Raw genomic sequence first — 27,613 nt, forward strand, 5'->3', positions numbered from 1 at the left:
TACAGCAATAAATATCTGTAGCAATTTAAGATCTGACCAAACAGAAATTCATGCAAGAAGATGTACAGTTTATAATTGATCATAAGCTCAATGTGAGCTAATGGTAAGATATGACTGCTGGGGAAAAGAAAAACCTTAATTCAACATTAAAATACAACATAAAATCGTATTACAAGATTTACAGTAACATCCCACTGTACACTGCACACACACACACCCCGCCCCCAGCCACTACTTTAAGAGGGACAGAAACAAATGTGGATCTGGCCAGAGGAGAGGGACAGATTGTGAGAAAAGGGAGGCGGTCCATAAACGGTGTCAAATAAGGAACAGTCCATGACATGGCTTCCTGGGCCAAGCGAGGCTTCTTCAAATGTAAGATGCGTAACTGTTCTGGAACATTGGGCATTTGCCCAACCATCTCCCAGGAATGTTGTTGAAAGAACTGCACAGAAGGTTAGACTGGATGGCCTCATCCACAACTGTCCTCCCAGCTCGGGGATTTTTTTGGTTTGCAGGAGCAGAAAAACTACATCTATTTTAAGTAGTAGAAGGACAGGTTATTTCATCTCCTTCCTGGGGCATAAGACTCTCTAGAGCAGCGGTTCTCAACAAGGGGTCTGTGAGCTTGAATTGAAACCCAAAAAACATTACCTTGTGGGGACGTGTTGGTGCGGATGTGATATATTTATTAAATAATACCCAGTACAGTGTGGAATTAGTAAGGGGTCCATGGTTTTCACCTGACTGGCAAAGGGGTCCGTGAACAAAAAAGGTTAAGGACCCCTGCTCTAGAGTAGTGTTTTGACAACTCACCAGGCCCTTAAGAGAAAATAAAAAGCACTGATACGTAGACAACTGTGTTGAGTGGAAGATGCAATGGTGACTCAATAAACCCATCCTGCCCCACTGCACGACCACCGTCTAATCAGACAGAATAGCAATAAAACTTAGGCTGATGAGGCATCAGGAAGAAAGCCTTATGGCCAGATAGTCTTATATAATTACATATTTCAGAGCTCATTCTGAGAGCTGAATGTCTCAAAGTATGGCCCAAGGATCGCGTACATTGACATCATATGAATTGCCTGCTAAACATACATGTTCCCTTGTCCAAACACACTCACTTACACACAAAATAAAAATGTTAAAAATTAAAATATCAGAAAAATCAGGGTAGAAACCAGAATGTTTGATTGCAGCAAGTTCCCCAGGTGGATCTCATGCACGCCATCTCAGAAGAAATGCCCTAGAGCAGGGGTTCTTAACAAGGGGTCCACGAGATCGAATTGAAATTCAAAAAACATTATTCTTGTGGGGACATGTTGGTACACGTGTGATATATTTATTAAATAATACACAGTATAGTGTGGACTTAGTAGGGGCCAGTGGTTTTCACCTGACTGTTAAAGGGGTCCCTGGAACAAAAAAGGCTAAAACCCCTGCCCTAGAGCAATGTTTTCTGTCAGCGTGCATTAGAATCACCTAGAGATTAAAGCTCAGGTTCCTGGGCTCCAGAGTTTCTAGTCCATTAACTCTTAAGAGGAGCCCTAGAAATTGCCGTTCAAATAAGCTCACAGGTGAGATGCTGATGCTGCCAGTCAGTGGACCATACTTTGAGTGGAGAATTCCTTGGAGAATTCTTCATTCCATTATCAAAGAACGCAGATACTGTGGCAAGAAGTTTCTGAAAAGGTCCAAATGCTGATTCCCCACCTCCATATTTTATACCCCTTGATAGTCCCTATCCCTTTTCGGGAGGCTGGACCAAGTGGCTCACTAAGGAATAGAATATGGCAAAAAAAATGGGATTTCACTTTTGAGTTCAGGCTATAAAAGACCCTTTCTTGCTCTCTCTCAACTCTGAGATAATAAACGTTGTTTCAAGCTGCTAATTTTGGAAGTGATTTGTCATGCAGTGATAGGTTAATATCAACACTTTGTGAAAGGTCTACCTTGAAATCAATAAAACACCTTGGTATTTAACCCATCATTTTTCAAGTCCCATCTCATCTGTCCCTATTATAAAAGAGAAAAAATGTGTGTATAAATGTAAATATTTAATAATATACAATATTTGCATGTGATTCATATCACAATTTTCTTAATGCTCAGTTTTCAAGCCTTGGCCCTTGAAAAGCTTCCCTGGGGTTTCTGGGAGGTTTTGTGGGAGCCCAGCCTTGGGGGCAGGGTAGAGATGGTGAATATTGGCAAACCTCACACCCCGGGATGCAAATTCCCTCCTGCCAGCCCCCGTGAGCAGGGGGAGTGGCATTTCCTCCAGTTCTAGCTGAAGAGAGAAAAAAAAGAAACCATCAGTTTCTGGAAAAGGGAGGTGTCTTTCCCTGAGAAAAGTCAGTAAGGAAACAAACTGCAAACCGCTTGCCTTCTCACCAGTGCGGCACCTTATTTCCTTATTTGGGGGAAGGAGATCAGGTTTCCCAGCAGGCAAGTTTCCCCATTTTCTCCAGGAGAATGGTATGTTGGGGAACTGCAAAAGGCTCTCAATGCAAAGCCCAGGGAGAGAACTTGTGACCCCTGCTCCATCAACTTCTTGGGTGACTGAGAAGGAGCCCCTCGCCCTCTGGACTTTGCGCTTCTCATTTGTAAAATGAGAAGCCTGGGCCGGGGGATGGCTCAGACCCTCCCAGATGAGTGTCTGGGAGCTTAGGGCAGGAAGGCAACTTCTGGCCATGTCATCTGATGGCCAGCCTAGACCGCTGTCCTCAGAGGGCCAGGCCCCCGCCACTCAGCCACCGCGCCCTCTCTGAGGAGCGTCCGGCAGGGCTGCTGTGCCACAGAGGGCTCCAACGGATGTCGTCCAGCCTGCTCCTAATGGTGTCCTGCAGCGCCTCATCACCCAGCAGAACCGCTGCTGCCAGGGCCAGCAGGAAGTACTCAGTGGCATCGTGGGCATCCTAATGGCAGGGGGGCAAAGAAGAGACGGCTTTAGCAAACACTTCCAGGGGAGGCTGGAGAGGCAGTGGTGGGAACTCTGGCAATGATTAGCTTTTGCCTGCCCAACATAGCTTCCCACCCCCTTTTTTCTGGTTTCTTGGGGAAATCCCACTCCACCGTTGTCCCTGTGGCACTGCTAATCACAGTGGACCCTTGTCCCCAGGCATAGGGATGGTACCTTCCCTGGGCACAGCTAATATGAAACAGCATCACCCTGGCACAGGGTTCCAAGATGGATACATGACCCAAGCTGGCCAATCCCAGTCACTCCCTGGGACTTTTCAGTGTGGCTAGCAACGACAGGGGTCCCTCGTCTTTTAGATGTGGCGTCTGCCAGGAGCTAGAGGGGAATGAAGCCAAGAGACAAAAAGAAACATACAGAGCCAAGACGTACATAGAGAGATGGGGTGGAGGGGAACCCATGATGATATTTGAGTCTTGGGGTCCAGAACTTCCTGAAACTAAATCTATATCTGCACTTTCCAGTTACTTGAGCCAAAAAAACTGCCTTTTTTTGCTTAAGGTCACATGTGTTGAACTCTTCTCCTGGGAGCCTGTAGAGCCATTGGTTGGTACAAGCAGATCACTGATCCACTTGCTGGGAGCCAGGGGACAGCGGCAAGATGGCTACAGAGCCCTCCACCACCCCCGACCCTCCTTATAAGGTAGGGATGAGGAGCAGATGCCTCTCTGGGTGAGACTCAGAGACAGATGCCAGGTTTCCATTAACACTCACAAGTCAATAATTAATTCAGGCCAAAAACAAATCTGGCAAATAAGGGTAGGACAGCAGAGCTGCCATGAGCGTCGCCTGGGGGGAAACTCAGGCAAGACTCAGAGGCTGCTGCAACAAGGGATTCCGTGTTGGTGGGGAGGACACAGACCTCTTGCAAGGGGAAACCAAAGCTCAAGGACACGGTTCAAGGGTCAGACTTGGAACAGAGAATTGCAGACCACCAGTACCCACATTTCTCCTTAAAGACACATTTTTTTGAAGGGGGTACTGGGAATTGAACCCAGGACCTCGTACATGGGAAGCAGGAGCTCAACCACTGAGCTTCATCCTCTACCCGTAAATAAACTTTTATATAACTTTACAAGAAGTGCGTTGCAGTTGACTAGCTGGCTTGTCATGTTTTGAGGACATACAGTTAAGTATTTATTAATTTCTATTTTAATTTTGGGGTCAGGGAAGCGGGCTTGGCGCAGTGGTTAGGGTGTCCGTCTATCACATGGGAGGTCCGCGGTTCAAACCCTGGGCCTCCTTGACCCGTGTGGAGGTGGCCCATGCGCAGTGCTGATGCGCGCAAGGAGTACCATGCCACGCAGGGGTGTCCCCCACGTAGGGGAGCCCCACGCACAAGGAGTGAGCCCTGTAAGGAGAGCCGCCCAGAGCGAAAGAAAGTGCAGCCTGCCCAGGAATGGTGCAGCCCACACGGAGAGCTGACACAGCAAGATGATGCAACAAAAAGAAACACAGATTCCCATGCTGCTGACAACAACAGAAGCGGACAAAGAAGACGCAGCAAACAGACACAGAGAACAGACAACCGGGGTGGGGGAGGGGGGGAGAAGGGGAGAGAAATAAATAAACAAATAAATCTTAAAAAAAAAAAAATTGGGGGCCCTTGAGCAGCTCACAGACATGAGGCAACAGTCCTGAAGTGGCTTACGAATAACAACCTCAGAAACCATAGCAGGGTAAAAGGAAGAGAATTATTATCTGTCTCCTCGGCAGAGACGGGAGCAAGCTCTGGATCCTCAGGTGGGCAGAATGGAAAGAGCCAATGTCTCCAGTCAATGCCCACCTTATGAAACAAGAGTCCCCACTTTAGCCATTTGGGTACTCTTGATCCCACCCCAAAGGCTTCTGACCACCTTTGTGTGGGTCAGGAAAGAACGCATTTGACGGTAGTCCTTGCACAATGTTGGGAGCCTCGCTCTTACCTTCAGTTGGTAGAAAGTGAGTCGGCCCAGGCGGTAATACACCCTGGCATAGTACAGGGCCTCCTTGGGACTCTGCAGCCAGGGCGGGCAGAGGGACAGAGTCTTCAGGTAGCAGTCCTCAGCCATCTCGTACATGTGCAAGGAATAGTACACCGTGGCCAGGCGGTGAAAGGCCACCAGCTCCTGCCTCTGATCTCCTAGGAAATGGAAGAAAGGCAGAGATCCTGTAGCCAATACTCTGCATCATTCATTCACTCATTGATTCTGTGGAATTTTTTGAAGGTCTCCTAAGGGTCAGAAGCTGTGCATGGTGCTAGGTAGACAAGGAACAGAGCGAAGAGGCTTACTGTCTCAGAGGACACAGACATGCCTTAAATAATCACACAAACAAATCAGTGTGAAAAATTACGCCTGTGTTAAAAACACAGGGCTCTAAGAGAGAGATTAATTGGGATTTATCTCCTGGTCAAAGTTTTCTGGGAAGATTCCCTGAAGAAAACCTTCTCCTTATTGTCAATGTCACTGTAACTTGGGATTCTGGGAAATAATCATTTCCAAATCCCTGTGACGGGACATGGTGACAAGACTATCTTGACTGAGTAATGAAGAATGCCTTACCATGAAATAACTGTGTAACTAATGTCTTCCCCACATAAAAGTGGCTCTCTGTAGCACACATGCCAACTGTATTCAGAGTGACCCTCTAGTGAGACCACTGGTGGTCTCAGATAAGCTGCAGAGAAATCACCTATTCACTTTTAAACCATGCTTTAGAACATTGATTTCTAATGGGTTTATGGTGTATTGGTTTGAGTTTTAGTGAGTTTGTTTTTTAAAGCTTACTAAGCCCCTTTAATACAAAATGATCTTTTAGAGGGAACAAAGGCTTCCAATGTTTCCTTTGGAATATTTGCAAGGTGGCTTTTTGATGCAATCTCAAAACATCACTTTCAGGCTTCAAAGGGCCAAAAGTCTAAATTAAATGGAAATGTCTAAAGGAGAAAAATATTTTCTGATATGGAAAAAGCCAGTCACAGGGAAATGCATACATAAAGGGTTTATAAGCCTGCTTTCAGCTTCAGTCCATGGAAGGGAAAAGAATGCTCAGAGGGAGCCTCCTGGGGCAACTTTTCCTGAGATTAGCAGACAGTCTGCTCAGATAAGGTTTTCCGCAGTAAAAGAAAAGCTAGGAAAAGGAGAGAGGAGCTTTGAAGTGCAATTAGACACACACAGAAGTCCAGCACCATCCACAGCTCATGCCTGAAAATGCCCAGAAGTCCCTTCTAGAATCGTTGCAGAAGATTCCATTTACCTCTATGTCTTCCTCTAATCAAACCTGCTTTTCCTCAAGCACCAACATGGAAGATAAGGTTTTTAAAATCTTTTTTTAGTCTGCTTTTTTTCTGACTTGCATTGTTTTCTACTGGCTTTTGTTGAAAATACAAACTGTTTCAGCTATGCGGTGAGTTAAGTTAATGTGCAAGCCTGGAAACCTGACCTTCATTTACATCTCAATTCCATGGGGAAATGTGCTTTTGACTAAAAACCAACCAATTAAAAACCCAGGACCCAGGCTTTTTGTAATGGGGACATTGCATGTGCATAGGATAAAATGCTATTTACCCTATAGTCAGGGTATACTACCAAGTGTGATCTAATAATTAGCATGATTCAGGTAACGCTTATCATCAAAGCACTGTGCTTCTTCATAACAACTGCAGTCCTGATTTGTTGATGATAATCTTGAGATTTACCAGGTTAAATAACTTGCTTAAAGTCTCCCTGCAAATGACAGTTGGACCTAGGATCTGAACCTAAGCAGTCGGATGTCAGAACTTATGCTATTGTGGATTTGGCATCCACCCTGGAGTAGTGTTTATTTCTCCCATTCGACTTGCCCAGCAATTAGGACCACCTACCCGTGACTGCGCTGAGTCTGGCAGCCAGGGTGGCAAATTCCAAAGCCTTGTCATAGCCTTCAAGGCTCATCTGCAGCTCTGTCAGTTTGTTGAAAATCCGGAGCTCTGTTCTGACCACTTTCATCCTCCTTGCTAAAGGAACAGCCCCAGCCTAAGAACAGAGACACAGGGAACCTTCGTTAGTCTAGCTAGAAACTGGGGGCACATATGGAGTAGCAGAGAGAAGTCGGTGGTTGCAGTATTGAGGGCCAGGGCACAAGACTCTTTCGAAAAGGAAGGTTTACTAACAGCTGGCTGGGCCCGGTGGACTTCTGTCCAAAGACAGAGCCCGGAGCAATATTTCCAGGTCCTTTTTATACAGAGGATTTAGCAACTGATCAGTTGGGGCAGCAACTGATGCAAAAAGGGCTTTCTTTGTTAGTTTCTTAGCATTTAGGGGTTTGTTTGAATACCAGATAAGCTTTAATTATCATATCACCCACATTCCATCTGGATGTAAGTTCGAGTACACCTTCAGTCTGCATCTTTCCCGAATATTCAAAGACTATAGAGTCTCTATCACTTAATTGGCTTTCCGGAAACTAGGCAAACTTGGATACAGGATTAGATAAATTTGAATTCATGCACAGGCCATATTACACACAGTCCCTGGGAGCCCATGTTCTCCTGGCAGGGAGAGGGGGAAGGCCACGTTTTCATGCTTGCCTTTTTTCAACTGCTTCTCCTGGTTCTAGCTTTTTTTCATTTTTATTTAATTGCCTTTTTTTAAAAGATACATAGATCACACAAAATGTTACATTAAAAAATATAAGAGGTTCCCATATACCCCACACCCCACCCCACTCCTCCCACATCACCATCCTCTTTCATCATTGTGGCACATTCATTGCATTCGGTAAACACATTTTGGAGCACTGCTGCACCGCGTGGATTATAGCTTACATTATCATTTAGGACAACTCCAAGTCCCAAATATGCCCCCATATCACACCTCTTTTTCCCTCTCCCTGCCCTCAGCAACTACTATGGCCACTGTCCCTTCAGTTCTTAGTCTTGTCTACTTTGCCCAGATCATAGAGGTGGAAGTGCAGAGGTCATCAGGTCCAACCCTGTCTCCTAAAATTGGGGAAACTGAGAGCAGGAAAGGGGAGGTGACTTTTTCCACGATCACATGGGAAGTTATTCACCTCTCAGCCACGTGCTCCCATAGCGCCCGCAGTGCTAGTCAATAAAGTACTTATATGGTCTGAAAGCATTTGAAAAATGACCATTTCTATTGCTTTTATTATTGTGTGATTTTAAGCAAGTCTCTTCATCTCTCTGAGCCTTATTTTCTCATCTATAAAATGCATATGAAAACTCAGGGCCTGGTTTCTTGTTCTCTGCTGTCTCCCCATGTCTATTTCAGTGCCTGGCGCACATTTGGTGTGTGATAAATGTTTGATGACTGAATAAACAAATGAACAAATGAATGGATAGCTGAATAAGTGAAATTATAGGATCAAATAAGATAATGAGTTTCCCAAACTTCAGTCAGCAATGAACAATAATTAAGATGTTTGACATATTTATTTGACACCTGGACATTAATTAGCATTAATTTAACTCTTATTATCTTGCTTTAGCATGCAGTGAGATCATGTGTGTGATGAGCTAGTGTTTCCCATGCAATAATATCTGTGAAATCACATGTTTGAGGAAGTAGATTATATATACATTTTTAATATATCTTACTGCATGCTTAATAAAAATACAGTGATGGAAGCAGATTTGGTTCAACTGATAGAGCATCCACCTACCACATGGGAGGTCCAGGGTTCAAACCCAAGGCCTCCTGACCCGTGTGGTGAGCTGGCCCACATGCAGTGCTGATATGCACAAGGAGTGCTGTGCCATGCAGGGGTGTCCCCTGTGTAGGGGAGCCCCACACGCAAGCAGTGCGCCCCATAAGGAGAGCCACCCTGCATAAAAAAGTGCAGCCTGCCCAGGAGTGGCGCCACACATACAGAGGGCTGAAGCAGCAAGATGACGCAATAAAAAAGAGGCTCAGTTTCCCAGTGCTGCTGACAAGAACATAAGCAGACACAGAAGAACACACAGTGAATGGACACAGAGAGCAGACAATGGAGGAGGGGGAAGGGGAGAGAAATAAAAAATAAATCTTTAAAAATACATATCTATACAAATATGTTCATTCATGTACCACTTTGAATCAAGTCTCGTGCCACCCGTAGTACACGAGAAACACTCTGGGAAAATGGAAGTATGCTACAAACTGTAGTGCCAAGTACCCAAGAAATGTAGTTATTATGGTATATTATCCAAGGAGGATCATTTATCAAGCCTGAGAATGCCTGAGCTTCTCAGGTCCTTCCCTGAGCGTCTGCTAGACAAAAGAGGAGGGACCGCATGTGGGCAGTGGATGAACGAGGGAGAAGAAAGGGAGGGCAAGGGGGCTCAAGGCTGAAGCCCCGTGTGGCCTGGCTCACCCTCGTGCCAGACACGGCGTGCCCACTCCGTGACTTACTCGGTAATACTCCACCGCACGATGCCTGCCGCGGGTCCCATTGAAGAACACGTCCCCAGCTTCTTCGTAGAGCCTGAGAGCCAGGGCGGGCTCCTCTGACTTCAGGGCTGTCTGGATGGCTGCCTGGAGGGACAAAGGTGGCCATCGGAGGCAGGGAGAAGGGCCTCCCCCCTCCACAGGACTCGCAGCAGTGGGCCCCGACTGCCTCCCTTAGCCCTCTGCTACAGCCCCCCACCCAGAAGTGTCCTTCCCACTCTCAGGGCCCATCAGAGCCTGAGAGAGTGCCTAGTCCAGCATTTCTCCACCATGGTATAATTAGCGTGACACAGGGAACACTTATCAAAGACATCCTATGTACTAAACTGTGTTGTGTCCTTTACAAGGGCAATCATTAATCTTCATAACAGGTATGGGAGGTGGGTGATTTTTTTTGCTGGTACTAGAGATGATTTCTGCAGTGCATAAACAAGCATTTTATGTTTTAATAGCTAAGTATATGTTTTACTGTTTTAGAAGAGAAAAGATTAATAATAATACATCAAACCTGAGATTGCATTGTTTAGGATAAGACTAAGTTTTTAAAGCTGAAGTTTTTGGTTTTTTGTTTTGTTTTGAGGTACCGCGGGCTGGGGATTGAACCTGGGGCCTCGTATGTGGGAAGACAGTGCTCAACCACCAAGCTACACTGGTTTCCTTGAGTTGGTTTTTTTCATTTGTTTTGCTTGTTGTTTGTTTTTGGTTTTTCAGGAGGCACTGGGAACCGAGTCTGGGACCTCCTATCTGAGAAGCAGGAGCTCAACTTAAGTTACATCCAGTCTACAAAGCTAAAGTTTTAAAAACTAAGTTAATTTGAAGTTGAATCAAAGAAAAATAAGTAAATAATGGTACATGAATATGGCAAAACCATGAACTTGATGTGTAAATGACTAAAGTTTGGAAAACAGTGATCTAGCCCCACCTACATTTTCCAGATGGCAAAACTGAGGCTCCAAAAGAATCAAGAGCCTCTCCAAGTTCAGACCAAGAGTGACAAACTCTTGGTCTTCCAGCCCAATACACTGCTCTGAGCCTCCACAACCTCATCATCTCTGGCAAGCTACTTCTTATTTCATCTAAATGAAATGAAGTGAGTGAAGAAAGAAGAATGGACCGCTGCATCTCCAGCACGGTTAGAGCACCTCAAATAGCCCAGGCAGGAGAATGAGTCGCTTCAATGGCAATGATCCTGGGCAACACCAAGCTCGGTGGCAGCCTGTGGTTGGAGGGAGCCCAGGACCAGTTTTGAGCAATGAGCACCTCATTGTTGCTACAAGACCTTCCAATTACTGTTCCTGGATGTGCGGCTCTACAGAAAGAGAGGCAATGAAATGAAACCCTGGCTCTGAGGGCTCTGCCAAGCATAAAGCTGAATGGCTCTCTGTGGGCCTCAGTCTCCCAGAGTCTAAAAGAAGACGGAATTGCCTGCTCTCTAAACACTCTTTCATGTCGAAAAGTCTGGGGCACGAGAGTGTGGAGTCTGAGAGTGAAGACACTAAGTCAGGTTGCCTGTGTGCAATTCTCAGCCATGTACCAGCTATACCACCTTGGGCACGTTAATCAGCCTCTCTGAGTCTCATTTGTAAAATGGAAATTGGAAATTACAATAGAGACTCCTACTGTATGTGGAAGTGTGAAGTGGTATCCTGCACATATTAAGCACTCAATCAATATTCCACAGCCATTATTAAGCCTCAGGTGGAGTGAGTTTGTGCAAGTTTGACTAATAGAGTGAGGGGGAAGGTATAAGGAGTAAAATGGGAGAAAATAAGATAAAGGAATGAATAAAAGATAACAAGCATATTTTTGACAGAACAAAGCTTCTTACACAGTATCATATTATTTAATGTCAGTATACTGCAGATAATAGTAATAATAATAATGAAATACCATTTATTAAGTATCTTCTAAGTCCCAAGAGCTTAGTAAATGCTTACTGTATATTTCTTATGCAAGGGCTATACTGATTTGTTTTTCTTACTAATCCTTACCCTAAAAGGTAGGGCCCATGCATGCAGAAGCTGAGGCCCAGAGCACTCACGTAGCAAGCCCAAGGTCATACAGTCCATGAATGAGGAGCCTGTGACTCAATTCCAGCTCTGGCTCTCTCCAAAACCAGGGCTTTAATCACTACTCTTTACCATACCTCTGATTATATAGGTGTGCAACCAAAACTCAAGAGAACAATATCTTAAACACCCCTCAAGACACACCCTGCTTCAAATTTTAGCAAAATCCTGAACATGGGGCGTGTGTCCAGCATTGGAAAGCTGGATATACTTGACGTAACAGGAGAGGGCGCATCCTCCCCTCACTCCCTTCAGGGCACCCACGTATGGGAAACTCAGGCTGCAGCTCAGCGACTGGCCGTTTGCTGCTGTCACTCAGCCTGTCAGAGGCCCCTGGTTTCTATCGTGTGTTCAATGACTGCCCAGGGTGTCATTGTCTTGGCCCTTCAAGGGCTTGGCATGGCCGTCTCTGCTCTCACATTCCAGCCGGTGAATTTGGAGGCCACAGCTGACTTCCCAAATGACCCAAGTCTGCAGTCCTGGAGAACGCTGCGAGAGGCCTACCTGCAGGTACAGCTCCACCAGCTCATCCTCCTGCATGAGGTAGTGGAGTCGCCCGGCCCCAAGCCAGGCCTCGGCTGCTTTGTCTCTCTCCCCCAGGTCGATGAAGATGCGCAGGCTCTCCTTGATGCAAGTGAGGGATTGCCTGAGGGACCTGGGGACGGATATGGACTCATGAAATGTGAAGGTTCAGAGGGGCCTCAGAGGTCCCTCAGCACAGAGGAGACCTTGTCCCAGATCACACTACGAGGCCAGGGACTGATCTGAATCACCGTCTGCCCCAACCCGCTGTGTGACCTTGAGAAAGTTCAGACTCGTTTCCTCATGTGTAAAATGGGATATAATTGTATCTGCCAGGATTGCTGTAAGGATTAAACAAGGTGTTAAAACTAGTGAGCTTAAAACCGCCTTACAGGTGCCTTGCACGTACGTAGTAGGCATCTAACAAATGTTCAATATTAGTTGTTATTAATGCCACCCATCTCTCTACTGCTCTATCACATATTTTCCATAAGCACCTAAAACATAGTAGATGCCATATGCATATTTATTGAATGGATGCATGAACAAATGACATGCTAATTTTAAACCATCAAAAAGATTTTGATATTTTGTTTAAGAAGAAAAATAAAACTAGAGTGAATGTTTTAAAAGGTTGGTGTGCAATGGAATTCTCTTTACCTGGAAAACTGTCTTATGTAGGGGCACTCTTCTCCCATGAGGGGGATTAATGAAGAAATGGGACTTAAGGTAAGGCAGTGTTGTACAGATTCAGAATTCTAGCATGGGAAGGAACATTAGGCATCATCAAAATAGTTCTCATCCTGGTGGCAATTAGACTCAACCGGAAGCTTTTCAAATATACACCCACAGTCAAACTCTTCTCAGTGGGTTGAAATTGCATGCCAGCTGAGGCCTTGGACACTGGGAGGGTGGCCCAGACCCAGCATTTGTCAAAGCTCCCCAGGTGACTCCACTGTACAGCTTGGTCTGAGACTTGCTGATCTAGTCCAATCCCCTTCTTTTATAGAGGAAACAGGCCCAGAGATGGGAAGTGACTTGCTCATTAGGGGAGATCTGAGGCCAGAACTCCCTTCTCCTGAGTCCCTGCCCAGGGCTAGTCCCACGGCACCCTGCCCCTCGGAGTGTGACCCACAGCCCACAAACATCAGTGTTTCCTAGGGAGCTTACTGAAAACTCAGGCCCAGTGCTTCCTTAGACAGACAGAATCAGAATTGTTAGTGTTGGAACCCAGGAATCTGACTTTCTAAGACAAACCCCAGGGGATGTACACCAAGGTTTGAGAGCCAGGGCACCGAATCATACAACCGCTTCTAGAAACTGGTCATCAACAACCAAGTCTGTGAGCAGTTAGGGGCCCTCAGCAAATTTGGTTACCATCTCATGATGGACAATCCAGCCCAGGTCCCTTATACACAGTCATGGAAACACAGCTTTGCCTTTGACTAAAGAGGCCCTGATCCATTTTGGCAATGAGGCAGCCACAGTTATTGGCCTTCTGGAGAAAGTACCAGACATTTGGCTTTTACAAGTACTGCGGAGAAAAAGCACACACTTTCCCCATTGCCCTGCCTTTTACATAAGATTTATTGGCATCCCAGGATGGGCAATGGCCACCCTCTCTCAAGTATTGGAATGTCAAACTCACTGTTGAGACTGCGTTGAGGTGAGAAGCACCATGCAAAGTCGAGGCGGTCAGCCACCTGCCTGGTTGACCTACAATTGTCACTGGCCACTTACACCATAGGAAGTCCTGTTCTTCTCTTGCCCACACCCCTAAACCTCAAGCAGGGTTAGGAGGGTCTACGGCCTGGCCTCTGCTGTCTCCTCACTCCCACTGAAATGGTTTGATGAGGACAGGGCCATAAATCTCATCCTGGTCCTTCTTCCCATTGTTTTTGTTTATTACTATTTCCTGTCCTGGGAGACTCTTGGGCTGGGGTTTTCTCTCCAGACCCCGGGAAGCAAGGTTAATGCTGTTATAGAGACCAACTCATAAAACAGATATTTTCTTCTTGCATGTTTTTCTCTCTGTGCTCACTATGACCAGGAAAGAGAGATCAGTATTTCTCTTGGAAACACCCAAGCTGGGTAAAGCATGTCTAAGGGACCTGGCAAGTCACACTGCACAATCGAGACTCCCTGCAAAGGGAAGATTTTCCAAAGATGACCACCTCCCACCAAGATTTACACTGGATTCATGGTCTTCAGTAAAATCAAGTGCCTTTATAGTCTAAACTTGGGAGATGGCCTCCAGCATCCTTGGCTCTCTCTTTCACCACTCACCATCCCATTATTTTACATAGGTCTGTGGCTGATATGTCACCCACCGGATGAACCACCGGCATGGCCCAGCATGCCCATTTCTCCAGCCACCACCTGCAGGCTCCAGGTCTGGCCCAGATTTCAAATTAAAAGCTGTAAGGAGCACAGCTGATGGATCCACATCAATATCACCTTCTTTCCAGTTCTTGTGCTCTACCCTGCTTGGATATCTCCTCTCTTTTCCGACCTCATTTTTTCTCTTTTGCCCATTTTCCTTTCACCCATGTTTAGTCTCTGAGGCTGAGTCCTGCTTTTTCCTCCCTGCCTGGACACCAGCCAGTCACCTGTGGATAGGTCACCCCGTTATACCTGCGTGCCCAGACTTCCTCCTACCAAGCCATGCTGGGGTTTTCCCAGATCCCTACCCAGCTGAATCTGTCTGACCGCTGGCCCAAACCCAGCCTCCACCAACCAGTCCTGTCCTGTTCCAGTAATAAGAGCTGCCACTTACTTAGGGCACGTTGAGCTGGGCCTCCTGTTAGATAAGCACTTTCCATATACCTCCTCTCATTTATTCCTCCTAGAAACCCTAAACCGTGAGAGCTCTTAACCCATTTTGCAAATAAAGAAATCCAGTTATTTTTAAAGTTGCCCAAGTTTGCATTGCTCATTTCAAAAGCTTTCATTTTAAGCACTGTGCTGCTTTGTCTTATATTAACAATTGCAGTAACTGTTACCTAATACTTATTGAGCATTTAGCATGTTCAAAGTAATTTACATGAATTATTTCATTTCAGCACAACAGCCCTAAGAAGTCAGTTCTATTACTACATCTATTTTACAAATGGGAAAATTAAGGCTCGGAAAGGGTAAATGATTTGGACAGGGTAAGAAACCCTGTTTAAACCAGGATCTGATCCTAACAGTCTGACCCTGGAACCCGCTCGCTCACATCAGCAAGCAGTGCTTATTTCTGGCTCAGAAGTAACTAAGATTGTGCTTTTCTTTTACTGCTGTAAGAACTTTGAAGTTTTTTAAAAAACAAACTATTTTAAAAAGCTTGATCAAAGTTTTCTCACTTGCAAGATTAGAGTAGTGAAGTACATCATAGACTTGCATGGTAGTTTGAAGTGGTATATACCCCAGGAAAACATGTTCTTTAATCCATTCCTATGGGTGTGAACCCATTGTATGTAGGACCTTTTACTGAGGTTACTCGAGTTAAGGTGTGACCCAGCCAGATCAGGATGGGTCCTAATCCTATATAATGTTTTCTAAATTAATATGTATTCTATATCTAACCTTTAAACTCATCACTATATTCCATTTTACTATAATGGAACCTGGCAATATATTGGGCTTCACTTTCGAAGTAGTTTTGGATCACAGAGAGGTTCAACCAGGAATACTGGTATGGGATGTTATTGACAGGGGACACATGATTGGCAGGGAGTTCTACAGGGCATATATCCAGGGTACATAAAAATGTTTGGATATTTCCATAGTGGATACAATTAAAAGCAACAACTGAGGGAGTGCTGAGTTCCTAGCCAGGGGAGCTCTATCACAGTCCCTAAAGGAACAGCAACAATCCCCCAAGTGCAATGGCAAAGACCAAAAAAGAATGAAGGTCCAACAGTGAGCCCTTGATACTAATGACTATGCTTGTGAGCCTGGGCACCTGAAATAAGAACAAGGCCTAGAGCCTCAGGGTGCCTAAGAGTTACCTCCTGAGAGCCTCCGTGTTGCTCAAATGTGGCCAGTCTCAAAGCCAAACTCAGCATGTAAATGCATTGCCTTCTCCCAGCATGGAACATGACTCCCAGGGATGAGCCTCCCTGGTGCCGAGGGATTACTACCAAGTACCAGCTGATGATGTAACTAGAAAATGACCTTGAATAAAAGCGTCAACTCGGACCAGCAGAATATCTCAATCTACATATAATAACAGGAGTTAAAAGTGCTTTTTCACCTGAATAAAAGGAGGAAATGGAAAGGACAAATGAGTTTATATGGCTATGAGTCTCCAAAAAGAGCCAGGAGGTTATCAGAGGGGTTGCACACCTGCCCAGAGACAGATAAAGTAGATACAACCCCAGGTATTGGTTCTTCTGAAGGCTACAGAGACCCACAGGTTCTATGGTCATGGCAGATGGAGTTCAGTGCCATGTCAGTTGGCCCTACTTTGGAGTTTGTGTTTCTGTGTGATGGAGTTGGACTCAGATGTGATCTTTGTTCACAAGCCTCTCCTGTTACTTTTACCAGGACTGTAGTTGGTGCTGGGGTTTAATGTATACCCAGGGCACCTGAATCTCTGGACTGACCATGTGATAGCCAGGCCCTGAGCCTCAACAGACTTCAGCTTCTACACTCTGGTTTATTGGACTTACCTTACTCATCTAACATGGAGGTGAAGAAGGTCAACCACCACACCAGGGAGCCAAGAGTACCTACAGCTGAAAGCAGGATGATTGCATCCAGCATCCATGTGGAATCTAAGCCCCCTCTTGATATAGATGTGGAGTGGACACAACCATTCCAAGGTCCACAGGATGGAGGAATAGAGTAAGGATTAGAGTGGACTTACTGATATTCTATTCATGAACTATTGTGATTAGAAATCAAAGAAAATGTGGCATTAGTATGGAGAAAGTGGCCATGGTGGCTGCTGGGGGTAGGGAGTGGGAGTAAGAGAGGAGATGTGGGGGCATTTTCAGGACTTGGAGTTGTCCTGGGTGGTGCTGCAGGGACAGTTTCCAGACATTGTATGTCCTCCCATGGCCAACTGGGTAGAATGCGGGAGAGTGTGGGCTATGATGTGGACCATTGACCATGAGGTGCAGGGGTGCTCAGAGATGTATTTACCAAATGCAATGAATGTCTCATAATGATGGAGGAGATTGTTGTTGTGGGGGGAGGAGTGGGGGGAGGGGGGTGGGGGTATATGGGGACCTCATATTTTTTTAATGTAATAGTAAAAAAATAAAGATAAAAAAAAAAAGGTATGAAATTCAGACAGAAAGAAAGCTACAGAGAGAGCAGTCAGCAGCAGAACATCAATGGAATCCGGAAAAGAAGGGAGAGACTCAGAGACGCTGTCATGTGTCTTGCCATGTGAAAGGCTACAGGCCAAGCATCACTGGCAGCTAGCCCCAGAATGCCAGTCTTTGGGGACAAAGCATCTCCTTGATGTTGATTTGGACAGCCTCTTAGCCTCAAAACCATGAGCAAATAAATTCCCATTGTTTAAGACAAATCATTGCATAGTATTTGTTTGAGCAGCCTAGGAAACTAAAATACCTTTTGATAAATGAGAAAATATCAGTGAAAGCAATTCTTTCCTTGTTTAAGATTACAGAAATGTTAAGGATTAGTAATATTAGTTATACTGAAAACCAAAGCTTAAGCTTTTTTTCCTTCAACTACACAGGAAGACAGTTAAAGAGATAAGAATAAAAGCCAAGAGTAATGAGAATGACTTCTAAGATACTATTATATTCACATGCAAAGAATTAATCATTATTTAGTGATGACAGATTAAATGCAAGGTGTTCGTTCTTTCTAAAAATAACATGCACATCCTTTGTGGCACTTACCACAATTTATATAATACCTTTGGTGATTATGTACATCATGTCTCTTTCCTGTACTGGTCCGTAAGCTCTGTGAGTTCGGGGACCAAACCTCTTTTGTCCAGTTTTTAGCACACTGCCTGGGCCATTGGAGAACCTCAGTAAATATTAGTTTATTAATTCAATACAGCCGCAAAGTTCTCATAAACCTCACCTGGGTCAGTTCTAGAGAAAGGCACCCTTCTGAGCTATGTCACCTGAAAGCGGATAACCAGACCCCCAAGAACCTCTCCAATTGAAAGATTGAAAAGACTTTATCAAACCAGATTCTGTAGGTATCACCATGAAAGGCAGAGGGGGCACGTTCTGAAGGTATCGGACAAAAGGACAGAAAAGTAACCCAAAGCAAAGTCCTGAAGGCTGGGGCCAAAGTTTTCAGCATCTGCTTACCCACCAGCACCATTCCACTTTTGAATCCTACAGAAAATTCTTCAAATAGGAGGAATTAAAATCAGGAGAAAGCAGCATAGGACAACGAAAACTACCTTGCCTCAGGTGTTGGGGAGCTGAGCTGATATGAGGGAAGCCAGAGCCTACTAGTGTAATCAGTTTGGACTCAGTAGCAGGCAAGGGTCAAACCAGATGAAAAACAGTCATTTTCATCCATATAATTCCATGAGACTTTACTATTTAGCCCTCCATACCTACTGTTTACCTAGGGTGTTTAGTACTGGCTGAAAAGGCAGAAAATACACAGAGAAATTAAGAATAAGCCCTCTAGGCCAAGAGTTGGCAAACTGAGGCCCAGGGGCCAAATCCAGCCTGCTACCTGCTTTATTTATTTTTCTTTTTTAGAGAAGTTGTGGGTTTACAGAACAATCATGGATAAAATAAGGATTCCCATACAACAAGCCCACCACCAACACCTTGCAGTGGTGTGGTACATGTGTTACAATTGACGATGGCACATTTTTATAATTGTACTATTCATTAAAGTCCATGGTTTAACTTTGGGGTCAATGTTTGTATATTATAATTCCATCTGCTACCTAATTTTATAAATAAAATTATATTGGAATAGAGCCACGCTTTTTTATTTACATATTATCTATGGATGCTTTCATGCTACAACTACAGATTGGAGTAGTTGTTACAGAACAACCCGTGTAGCTAACAGGACATTAAATATTTACTATCTGGCCTTTCACAGAAAAAATTGGGGAGCAGATGTGGCTCAAAGGGTTGAGCACCTGCTTCCCACATGGGAGTTCCAGATTTGGTTCCCTGGTGCCTCCAAAAAAAAAAAAACAACAGCAAGCAAACAAACTCAGGGTAGCTGATTTGGCTCAGTGGTTGAGCACCGGCTTCCCACATATGAGGTCCCAGGTTCAATCCCTGGCTCCAGTACTTCAAAAGAAAGAAAAGTTTGCTGGCTGCTGCTCTGGACACAGACCATATGGGTATCAATCTCCGCTCTGTGGCCTCAAGCAAGTTACTTGGCTTCTTTGCCTTTCATTTTCCACAACTCTTCCTATGTCCAGTTGTCCTGAGACCTAAGTCAGTTAAAGGCAAAGCACTCACACATTACTTGGTAAACAGTGCCTGTTCAGTGGATGCTTTCTGTTACCGCTATGAGCATGTTCACTAAGGAGACTCATTGTGCAGGGCCCGAGGTCCATGTCTTCCTCCCAACACAACCCCCTCATCACCTCCTGGAAGTGGGCTTGAGTGCTCTCTCTGCCTCGCTTCCCAAATCTGGTTGATCATCAGAATTTCTCTGTTAAGTCTACAAATGTCTTTCAAATGTGTCCCACCTTTCCATTGCTACTGCTACTCCCTCTTCCCCAAACGCTATCCCCTTACCCTTCTCCACTTACCAAATCTTACTTGTCCACCAAGGCCATCCCCAAATGCTGCCACCCTCAGGGAGTCTTCCTGGCAGATCCTCTCCACCTTAGCTGGAGGGGTTCTCGCCTGTCCTTCCAAACCTGGCCCTGTATGCCTGCAGTTTCTTCCATGAAATCTTCCTGCCTTTTCTGGGTATGGCTTTGAATTTTGGGAGAGCGAAAATCCCCTAGGGAGAGTGTATTAGTTGAAGAAATCTGTCTTTTGTTGAAGAAATCATCAAGACTCACTTAATTAAATTCCTCTTAGAAATCAGTGCCAGGAACAAATATTTGTTCCAGCAGAGACATTTGTTGATGCTCTTCTATCAGACGGTGAAAACGTCATAAGGGTTCCCCTTTTTACCTCAGCTACCCGGAAGCTTAGAGCTAAGTTATAGTAACCATTCCCAGGTGCATGGAAATTCCCATTTATCTGTGTCTGTGGGCTGGTCTTTGTTCTTTTTTCTTATTATTATTTCAAGTAGGAGTAAGTGATTTACATATGCTAAATAAATATTACATGTTCTCCTTGATGAAATGGGCATTCTAAAAGGGAATAACGAGCTCATGTTTCCAGGTGTTTCCTCAGACACCTAAGGCATTTCCCAATCTTCCTTCCAGTGTCACTCACACTGGTGGTAAAGCACATGTTGCAGCCTGCTCCAGGTTTGGACAGTTCTTTTGGAAAATATTTTTCTCACCATGGTATTCCCCACCACCTAGCAGAGTGCCTGACACACAGTTGGGATTCCCATGGTGTGATAAAATACTGAATCAAGATTTCAAAGTGATGGAAGAAAAAAGTCAAAAAAGCAAATAATACAATAGCACGTTATATAACGTACTATTTATCACGATCCCATCGCTATAGCTAAAATTTGCATACTATCTGTAATATATCTAATTATATTTAATATCAAGAACAGGCATCACATGTAAATCTTTTATATGCATGGAATATTTCTGGACAGATATTTTTAAAATCAGTAAGTAGTTATTTCTGAAGAGTCTTAGAGAAAAAGGAATTGGGAAAGGACCTTTATTTTTCAATTGATAACCTTCAATACTGGTTTAATTTTGTTTTACCATAGCAAGTATTATAATTTTAATCAACCATTTTTTAAAAACCTCGTGCCTCATTTGGAGCAAATCCTTCATATTCTAATTCGTTTTCTGTTATTTGGTTCCTTATCAGTGCAGGCCACGAAAGACCCACTGTGCTCGCAGCTAATGCTGAGCCAGTGCTCTAAATGGCCATTGGAATGAAGATCTGAGATTCTACTGAGGACACTGACCACTACCATGGTCACTAAAGACCAGAGAGGCTGTCCCCAAGTTCCATGCATCTTTCTTTTCTTACCTCAGCCTTGTGCAAAGGAGCCTGGACTCATTCCAGCAAAGCTTCCCCAGTCACCATTTTAATCAGCAGCAGTCAAATCAGCATATAGTTGCAGCTCAAGCGCTGCACGCTAGTGGACTAAGTTAAGTAACTGACTGCTTGGCTGCTCTGCACAAATATGTATTGTATGTCTCTTCTGTGCCAAGCTCTGTACTATACATGGTGCCCACACACGAGAAGTTTAGTCACTATGACAAGAATTTCTGAACATATTGCAGAGGTTTTCAAAACCCCAAAAGCTTAGGTCTCTGATCTAAAAGACCCCTAGAAGGCCAACAACTTTCTGAATATGTCCCCCGAAGTTCAAGATAGCACCAGGGCTCTGGAGTAATAGGGTTGTTGCCAGGGTCAGAATAGTATAGTGGGTTCATCCCAGACTGAACATTTTAGAACTAGAAGGTACCATAGCATTCACCAGATTCAATTTAACAGAATAACTGAGAGAAGTGACTTTTAAGGCCATGTTGTTAACTCATGGTAGGGTCAAGTTTCCTGAATCCTCATCCAGTTTTGGTTGCTCCTCTCCTGGCTCTGGGTCTTCCAACTTCTTTGGTCACTTATGGACCAACTACAGCCCTACTCCTTCCACCTCCCTCTCACCCCCATCCCCCAAGAAGTGCAGTGATCCTTGGCACTGTCTTAAATAAGGCCTCTGTAATCTGTGTTAACAGTGGCCCGGGCGTTCTCTCTAGCTCCTCCTTGGGATTTCAGTGGTTTTTGACATTCAGGCGGGGAAGGCTGGGGAACAAAGGATGGAAGTGGGGAAGGTGATGACCGAGAGCTGTGATTAATATAAGTCTGAGTTTGCATAGCAGCAAGAGGGGGTAATAAGCCTGACACATATTTCCCACCCTCAATCCAGGACCTTAGAATCCTCCTTTCCCAAAGCCCAGTCCCACGATGCCTCACCATGAACATACAACCGTTTCATCTCAAAGATTAATTCAAGTCTGCCCTCCAGAACCATCCAAACTGCTAGGGCATTCTGTAAGGGAAAAGGGACAGGACTGACTGAAGGTGAAACGAGTGGGAGGTGTGGCTTGTGAAAGAAGGAAAGAGAGCAAGACCATGAGCAAAAGAGAGAAACATCATCCAATTATTTGTGATCAAGGTATTGCTCAGAGAAGCAAAATTTGTCATTTAATCAGGCCCTCCTAAATCACTGTTATCATTTAAAACTAGCAAATATCCTTGCTCTCTTTTGGAAATTTTTCTTAATTACAAATATACTGCTACAATGCAAATCTGTTGCCAAGAGAAATGGAAAATCTTGCAAACCCCATAGGATCTGAAGGGAGATCAGAGCTATAGGCCATGTCACTGAAAATAAGGGTCAAGCAGTTCGAACAGTGAACAAAGAAGAGAAAGTCAACAGGAGATGGTAGAATAAGTATATCCAGTGAGAATAATTTGACTATCAAATGATTAAAAGAGGAGTTTGCAAAAATGAGCCTTTTTAAGATAGTGCTGAAAAGTCAATTACAAGACAGATCTGGTCTCATTGTGCTATTACACAATTTTGTCTACTCAATTAAACCAAAAAAAAGCAAAAATCAACACTTCTTTTATTGTTTATTTTAAGATTTAGTCCATAGTTACAACTATAATCTAAATGTGTTCTTAAGGTGAAAATAGGCTTAGTTTCATAATCTTCAACTTCATTTCTAAGTAAGGTCCCAATCAAATTTTTTTACTATGAAAAGGTACAGCCTCTCTTTCAGTGGATTTATTCACTTTCTGTGTCCTTTCCCTAATACCAATTGTCCTGATATAACAAAGGCCTCCTGGGGGATTCATGGTCCTCAAAAAACTGCTGGCTCTCTGAATTCTGTACACTCAGCCACTGACAGAAGGTGGGTTGTGGGAAACCCAAGTCATGGTAACAGAGTTAACATTACTGAGCTCTTTCTACATGTCAGGGACTGTCCTAAGTGTTTCCTGGGCATTAACTCATTCATTCCTCCCAATAGCACTGTAGAATAGAAGCCATTATTATCCTCATTTGGCTGATGAGGGAACTGAAGCCTCAGGAAACTAAATAACTTGCCCATGGCCACACAGCTAATAAATGACAGATGGCGCTGGATTTGTGCTGTGTTCGCTCCAGAGCTCGCACTCTTTGCCTCAATGCTGTGCACAGACCATGTGCATTTGGGCTCGGCTTCCTGAAGGTCAGAGCAGTGTCTCTCTTTAAGGAATGAAAGATGCTTCTAGAGCTGTCCCCCAGCCCTGACTCACCTGACGGTGTTTAAGTTCCGATAGAGCTGCCCCAGGGACTCCAGCAGTCTCCCCTCCATCTCCCGGTCCCTGAGTTGCTGAGCCAGGGCCAGCCAGTGTTCATGGTAGGTGATGCACGCCTTGGGGTTTGGGGACACAGAGCTGTAGAAATGGCAGAGGGATTTGGTGACCTCAAGCTGACCTGAACATAAAGCAGGGAGATGAATGAGATGACTTGAGATAGGACATGGGCAAAATATCCTCTAACACTTTTCTCTAAAGCTTCCCAGTGGCCCGGGACATACTCACTCTTCAGGTGCCGATGCCTTAAGCCAAGCAGCAATGCCATCTCATAACAAAGGCGGCCATTGGCCAGCTGGTGTCCATATACCAGGACTTGGGCCAACCACAGGAGCACCTGCACTAATTCCATGTCTGTCTCCTTGCTGGCCTGGAGTTCAGAATAGAGCCGGATAGCCTGTAGGAGATAGTCCCGGGCCGGCTGCCGAGCCCAGGACCTGAGAGTCAGGAAGCCGAGATTGGCCAAAGTCACCGCCTGGTTACGCACATCCCCCACCTCACGGGCTCTGTTCAAGGCCCGGAGATAGTTCTTGGCTGCCCTGTTCACCCGGCCTTCACCTTGAAACGCAAGCCCCAGGAGGTTATGGACCACTCCCTTTTGGGTGATGCTCTCTGTCTCCTTCAGGGAGCATAACAGTGGCTCAAGGATGTCTAAAGCCTTCCTCGCCTGGCTGGCTAAGAGGTAGGCCCAGGCCAGGCAGAGAGAAGACTCAAAGGTTTCCTGCTCACTGAGCAGCTGGCCTAGCACCACAGCTTGGCTCAGGTAGTAGATGGCCCCATCAGGAGACCGGTGCTGGAGGTACATTTTGGACAGGATGAGACACAGGACCCGCTGGGTGCTCCAGTCAGCCTGCTCCTCACAGGCAGCCAGTGCCTGCCTGAGTGTTGGGCAGGCCAGGGCAGAAACTTCATCCCAGTTTAGGGAGGGAACACCAAGGAGCTTGGTGATATTCTGGAGGACCAGATGCACCTGCCAAATGGGAAGAGACATCCCTTGGGCACTCTGGGTACCACGTTGCCGGATAGAGGCCACTGCAAGGTGCGGGAGATATTTCTTATCATACAGAAAACTCAAGACAGTGGCCACAGTGTCCGACGCTGTAGGGTGTCCAGAGAGGAGCTGCAGGCGCTCGGCGAAGGGCAGGACCTCCTCGTGCCGGCCGAGGCTCAGGAGCAGTCGGATGGCCAGGAAGCAAGCCCTGGCCTCCAAGGGACCACTTCCCACCACAATCCCCTGGCGCAGCACGTAGGCCACCACGTCAAGCTCGTTCTTGGCGCTAGACTCATGGTCAGGCAGGCAGGCCAACAGGGCCCCAGCCTTTTCCAGCAGGGTTGAGCTTTTCCTCAGCCTCTGCCTCAGGTAGATGGCAGCCAAATTGGTGTACAGAGCAGCCACCAAGGCCAGGTCTTCAAATGCCCCATTGAGAATGTGGATGGCCTCCTCAAAGTACACCCTGGCCTGAGAGAGCTTGACCTTCCTGACGCTCAGCCTGCCCAGGAGGAAGCAGAGCCGGGCATGGGCCCAAGTCATGTGGCTCCGCTTGGCCCACTTCCTCGAGGCCTCCAGGTAGGCCACAAGCTCATCTTCCTCAGAAAAGCTGTAAAAGGAAGAAGTGAGGAAAGAGAAGGAGAAATCATAGAGGCTCTTAAAGTGGTCAGTGTAACCCTCATGATCCAGGAAAGCCAATATGGGGGCGAAGTTCTCAGCCTCCTCATCCTCCAGACCAGTATCTAGGTCCACGAACAGTTCCGGGTCATCCAGGTCATCAGGCTCGGGCAGGTGATAGCTGTCTGAGGCAGCTGAGAGGAGCTCCTCCTCTAGGCTGGAGTCCCCGGAGCTACTGGACTGTCTGGAGCCTATGACCTGATGCTCCTCCCAGGCTGCACCAGGCCTGGCCTCCTCCTTGAAGCCTTCGGGCTGAGATGCTGAAAGGGACAGGCAGAGGTGAGCAACCCTAAACACTTGCTACTAAGGGGGCGAGCTCTTGGCCAGAGGACAGGAGTGCTGACCTGGGGGGACTAGTAGTCAGGTTTAGCATGATCTCTACTCACCACTCAGATCCTTTGGAAGATTCTGGATGGATTCAAACCCACCTGGGTAAAGATGAAGGACAGACTTGGTGTTAGGTTACCCCAGACCAGGGGCCCCTCAGGAGACTGGATTTAAGTTTCAGACCATCAGTCATCTTTAAGGAAGTGGGCAGAGCTCTCCCTTTCATCATCAGTTTAAGAGCTGCAGGGACCTGAAGATTGTCTTGTTTAACCAACTCACTTTACAGCCAGGAACTGAGATTGAAATGAGACCCAGAGTCAGAGAAGAAAAGCTAAAAACCTGAGCTCTCCACAGACAGGTGCAGGTACTGGGGGATGCTGGATTCTGAAGGCCTGAGAGGTGTGGTGGCTTGCCCACATCTCTCAGTGAATTTAGAGCAGAGCCAGGAACAGAACTCCAAGTCCAGTGTGGCCCACGGCATTGCCTCCCGTTTCCATGTGTATCACGTCCTTTCTTCTTCTTCCATTCATTCATCATCCGCCCTCCCAACTTAGAGTGTACAGTGTGCCAGGCAGTTTGCTTCTTAAAACCAACAGGTTGAGTGACCAGATGTGAATGGTGAAGCAAAGAAAGCAAAGGTGCATCTGAAGTTCCTAGTTTTGTTCTCCAAAGTAATTTAGTAGTAAAGTGAGGGCAGAAGTAACACTCAAATACAGTTTCAGATAGTTTGCGTTTGAGGAACTTTCAGGAGCTCTAGGCAGAGAATGAAATAGGTCTGGGGCCAAGGGTTAAAGTCTTGTAAATAGATTTGTGACCTCCAGCAGAGAGGAAAAGCAAAGCAGGGGAGCGGATATGGCTCAAGTAGCTGAGAGCCTGCTTCCCATGTACGAGGTCCCAGGTTCCATGCCTGGTACCTCCTAAAAACAAACAAACATTAAAAAAAAAAAGGCAAAGCAGGACAGTGGGGATTTGTTACTGAGCCCAAGAAACATCAGCATTTACTGGCAGATAAAGGAAGCTAGAAAGGCACAGTCAGAGAGAAAAAGGGAAGCACAGAGTCGCCAAGGCCAAAGTGGAGAGCCTTACAGTGCGAGCGTTAATGTCCCAAAAGTGAAACAAGACTGGGTGAGGGGAACAGATGTGGCTCAAGCAGTTGAGCACCTACCTCCCACATGGGAGGTCCCGGGTTTGGTTCTTAATGCCTCCTAAAGAAGACAAACGAACAATGAAGGGACAATGAGCAGACAATGAGAAAAACCGAAGAGTGGACAAACCAAAACAAATAAGCTGGGAGTAGGTAAGCATCTGCCTCCCACATGGGAGGACCCAGGTTCAGTTCCCAGTGCCTCCTAAAGACAAACCAGACAACAAGCAGACAACAAGCAAAAACCAATGAGCAGACAAGAGCAGAAGTGTGAAGACAAAAAGCACAAACAATGAGCAAAAACAACAAGCTAACAGATAAGAGAGCCATCTTGGGTGGGGGGATTAAAATAAAGTAAAATTATTAAAAAAAAAAAAAAAAAGACTCAGTGAGAACCAAGAAGACACCTCGGATGTGGCAGCTAAGATGCCAGTGCTCTTGGCTAAAGCAGATGCTGAGGCACAGTGCGGGGGAAGGGCAAATTCATCACCCCTGGGGAACCCAGGTCCAGGTCAGAGGTTGCAAGAGAGAAGATTCCAGACTTCTGGGAGGATGGCAGACTAGAAAGACATGACTTTTCTCCTCTAGAAAAAATAGCTAGAGGCCTTGACTGAAGCAGTCTGGGAAAAGATCTTCTAGGGTTTAGGATACCGGGCAAAGGCTGGACACTGCCCAGAGGATAGAGGGACGAAGGAGGGGACTTGCAATGACAGAACAGTGAGTTGAAACCCGCTGCTGCTGCCAGCACCCTCCCCCACACTAAGACACTTTAGAATTGCCAGGCCTCTGGCCTGAGGCTACAGAAAAAGGGGGCTCCAGGGATCCACCACCCCAGGAAAGAGGGAGAGAGGGGACACAGCCTAAGGTTGACCCAGCTTCTGACCCACAAATTCGGTATGCTGTGTCCCACCAGCCCTTCTCCCTCGTCTAACCAGGACTGATTGTTAAAGACACACTTCCCGAAGAAAGGGGAGAAAGAGGGACACAGCCTAGGGCTGACTCAGCTTTTGATTCACGAATTAGGTCTGCTGTGTCCCAGGAGGCCTTCCAGGCCAGGTGGGGTCTCACTATTGTTTGC

At 45.8% G+C, this 27,613-nt stretch overlaps 1 protein-coding gene across 3 annotated transcripts in view; it reads right to left on the reverse strand.

Moving 5' to 3' along the window:
* Positions 1–2,041: 2,041 nt before the first annotated feature.
* Positions 2,042–27,613, reverse strand: part of SH3TC2 (SH3 domain and tetratricopeptide repeats 2) — a 65,570-nt gene continuing 39,998 nt past the window's right edge. For 2 of the 3 annotated variants that reach the window (XM_071210638.1, XM_058280691.2), the window contains exons 10-17: positions 25,451–25,492; positions 23,627–25,324; positions 23,339–23,519; positions 11,961–12,111; positions 9,352–9,474; positions 6,825–6,975; positions 4,906–5,102; positions 2,042–2,918 (exon numbers count right to left, since the gene is read on the reverse strand). In XM_071210638.1, the coding sequence (XP_071066739.1) occupies positions 2,727–2,918; positions 4,906–5,102; positions 6,825–6,975; positions 9,352–9,474; positions 11,961–12,111; positions 23,339–23,519; positions 23,627–25,324; positions 25,451–25,492 (2,735 nt within the window). In that variant the 3' untranslated portion in view covers positions 2,042–2,726. The remainder of the gene's footprint in view (positions 2,919–4,905; positions 5,103–6,824; positions 6,976–9,351; positions 9,475–11,960; positions 12,112–23,338; positions 23,520–23,626; positions 25,325–25,450; positions 25,493–27,613) is intronic. The other variant, XM_058280700.2, reaches the window with a different exon arrangement.

Source organism: Dasypus novemcinctus, chromosome 2, assembly GCF_030445035.2.
Source record: "Dasypus novemcinctus isolate mDasNov1 chromosome 2, mDasNov1.1.hap2, whole genome shotgun sequence".
In the NCBI taxonomy this organism is placed as follows: Eukaryota; Metazoa; Chordata; class Mammalia; order Cingulata; family Dasypodidae; genus Dasypus; species Dasypus novemcinctus.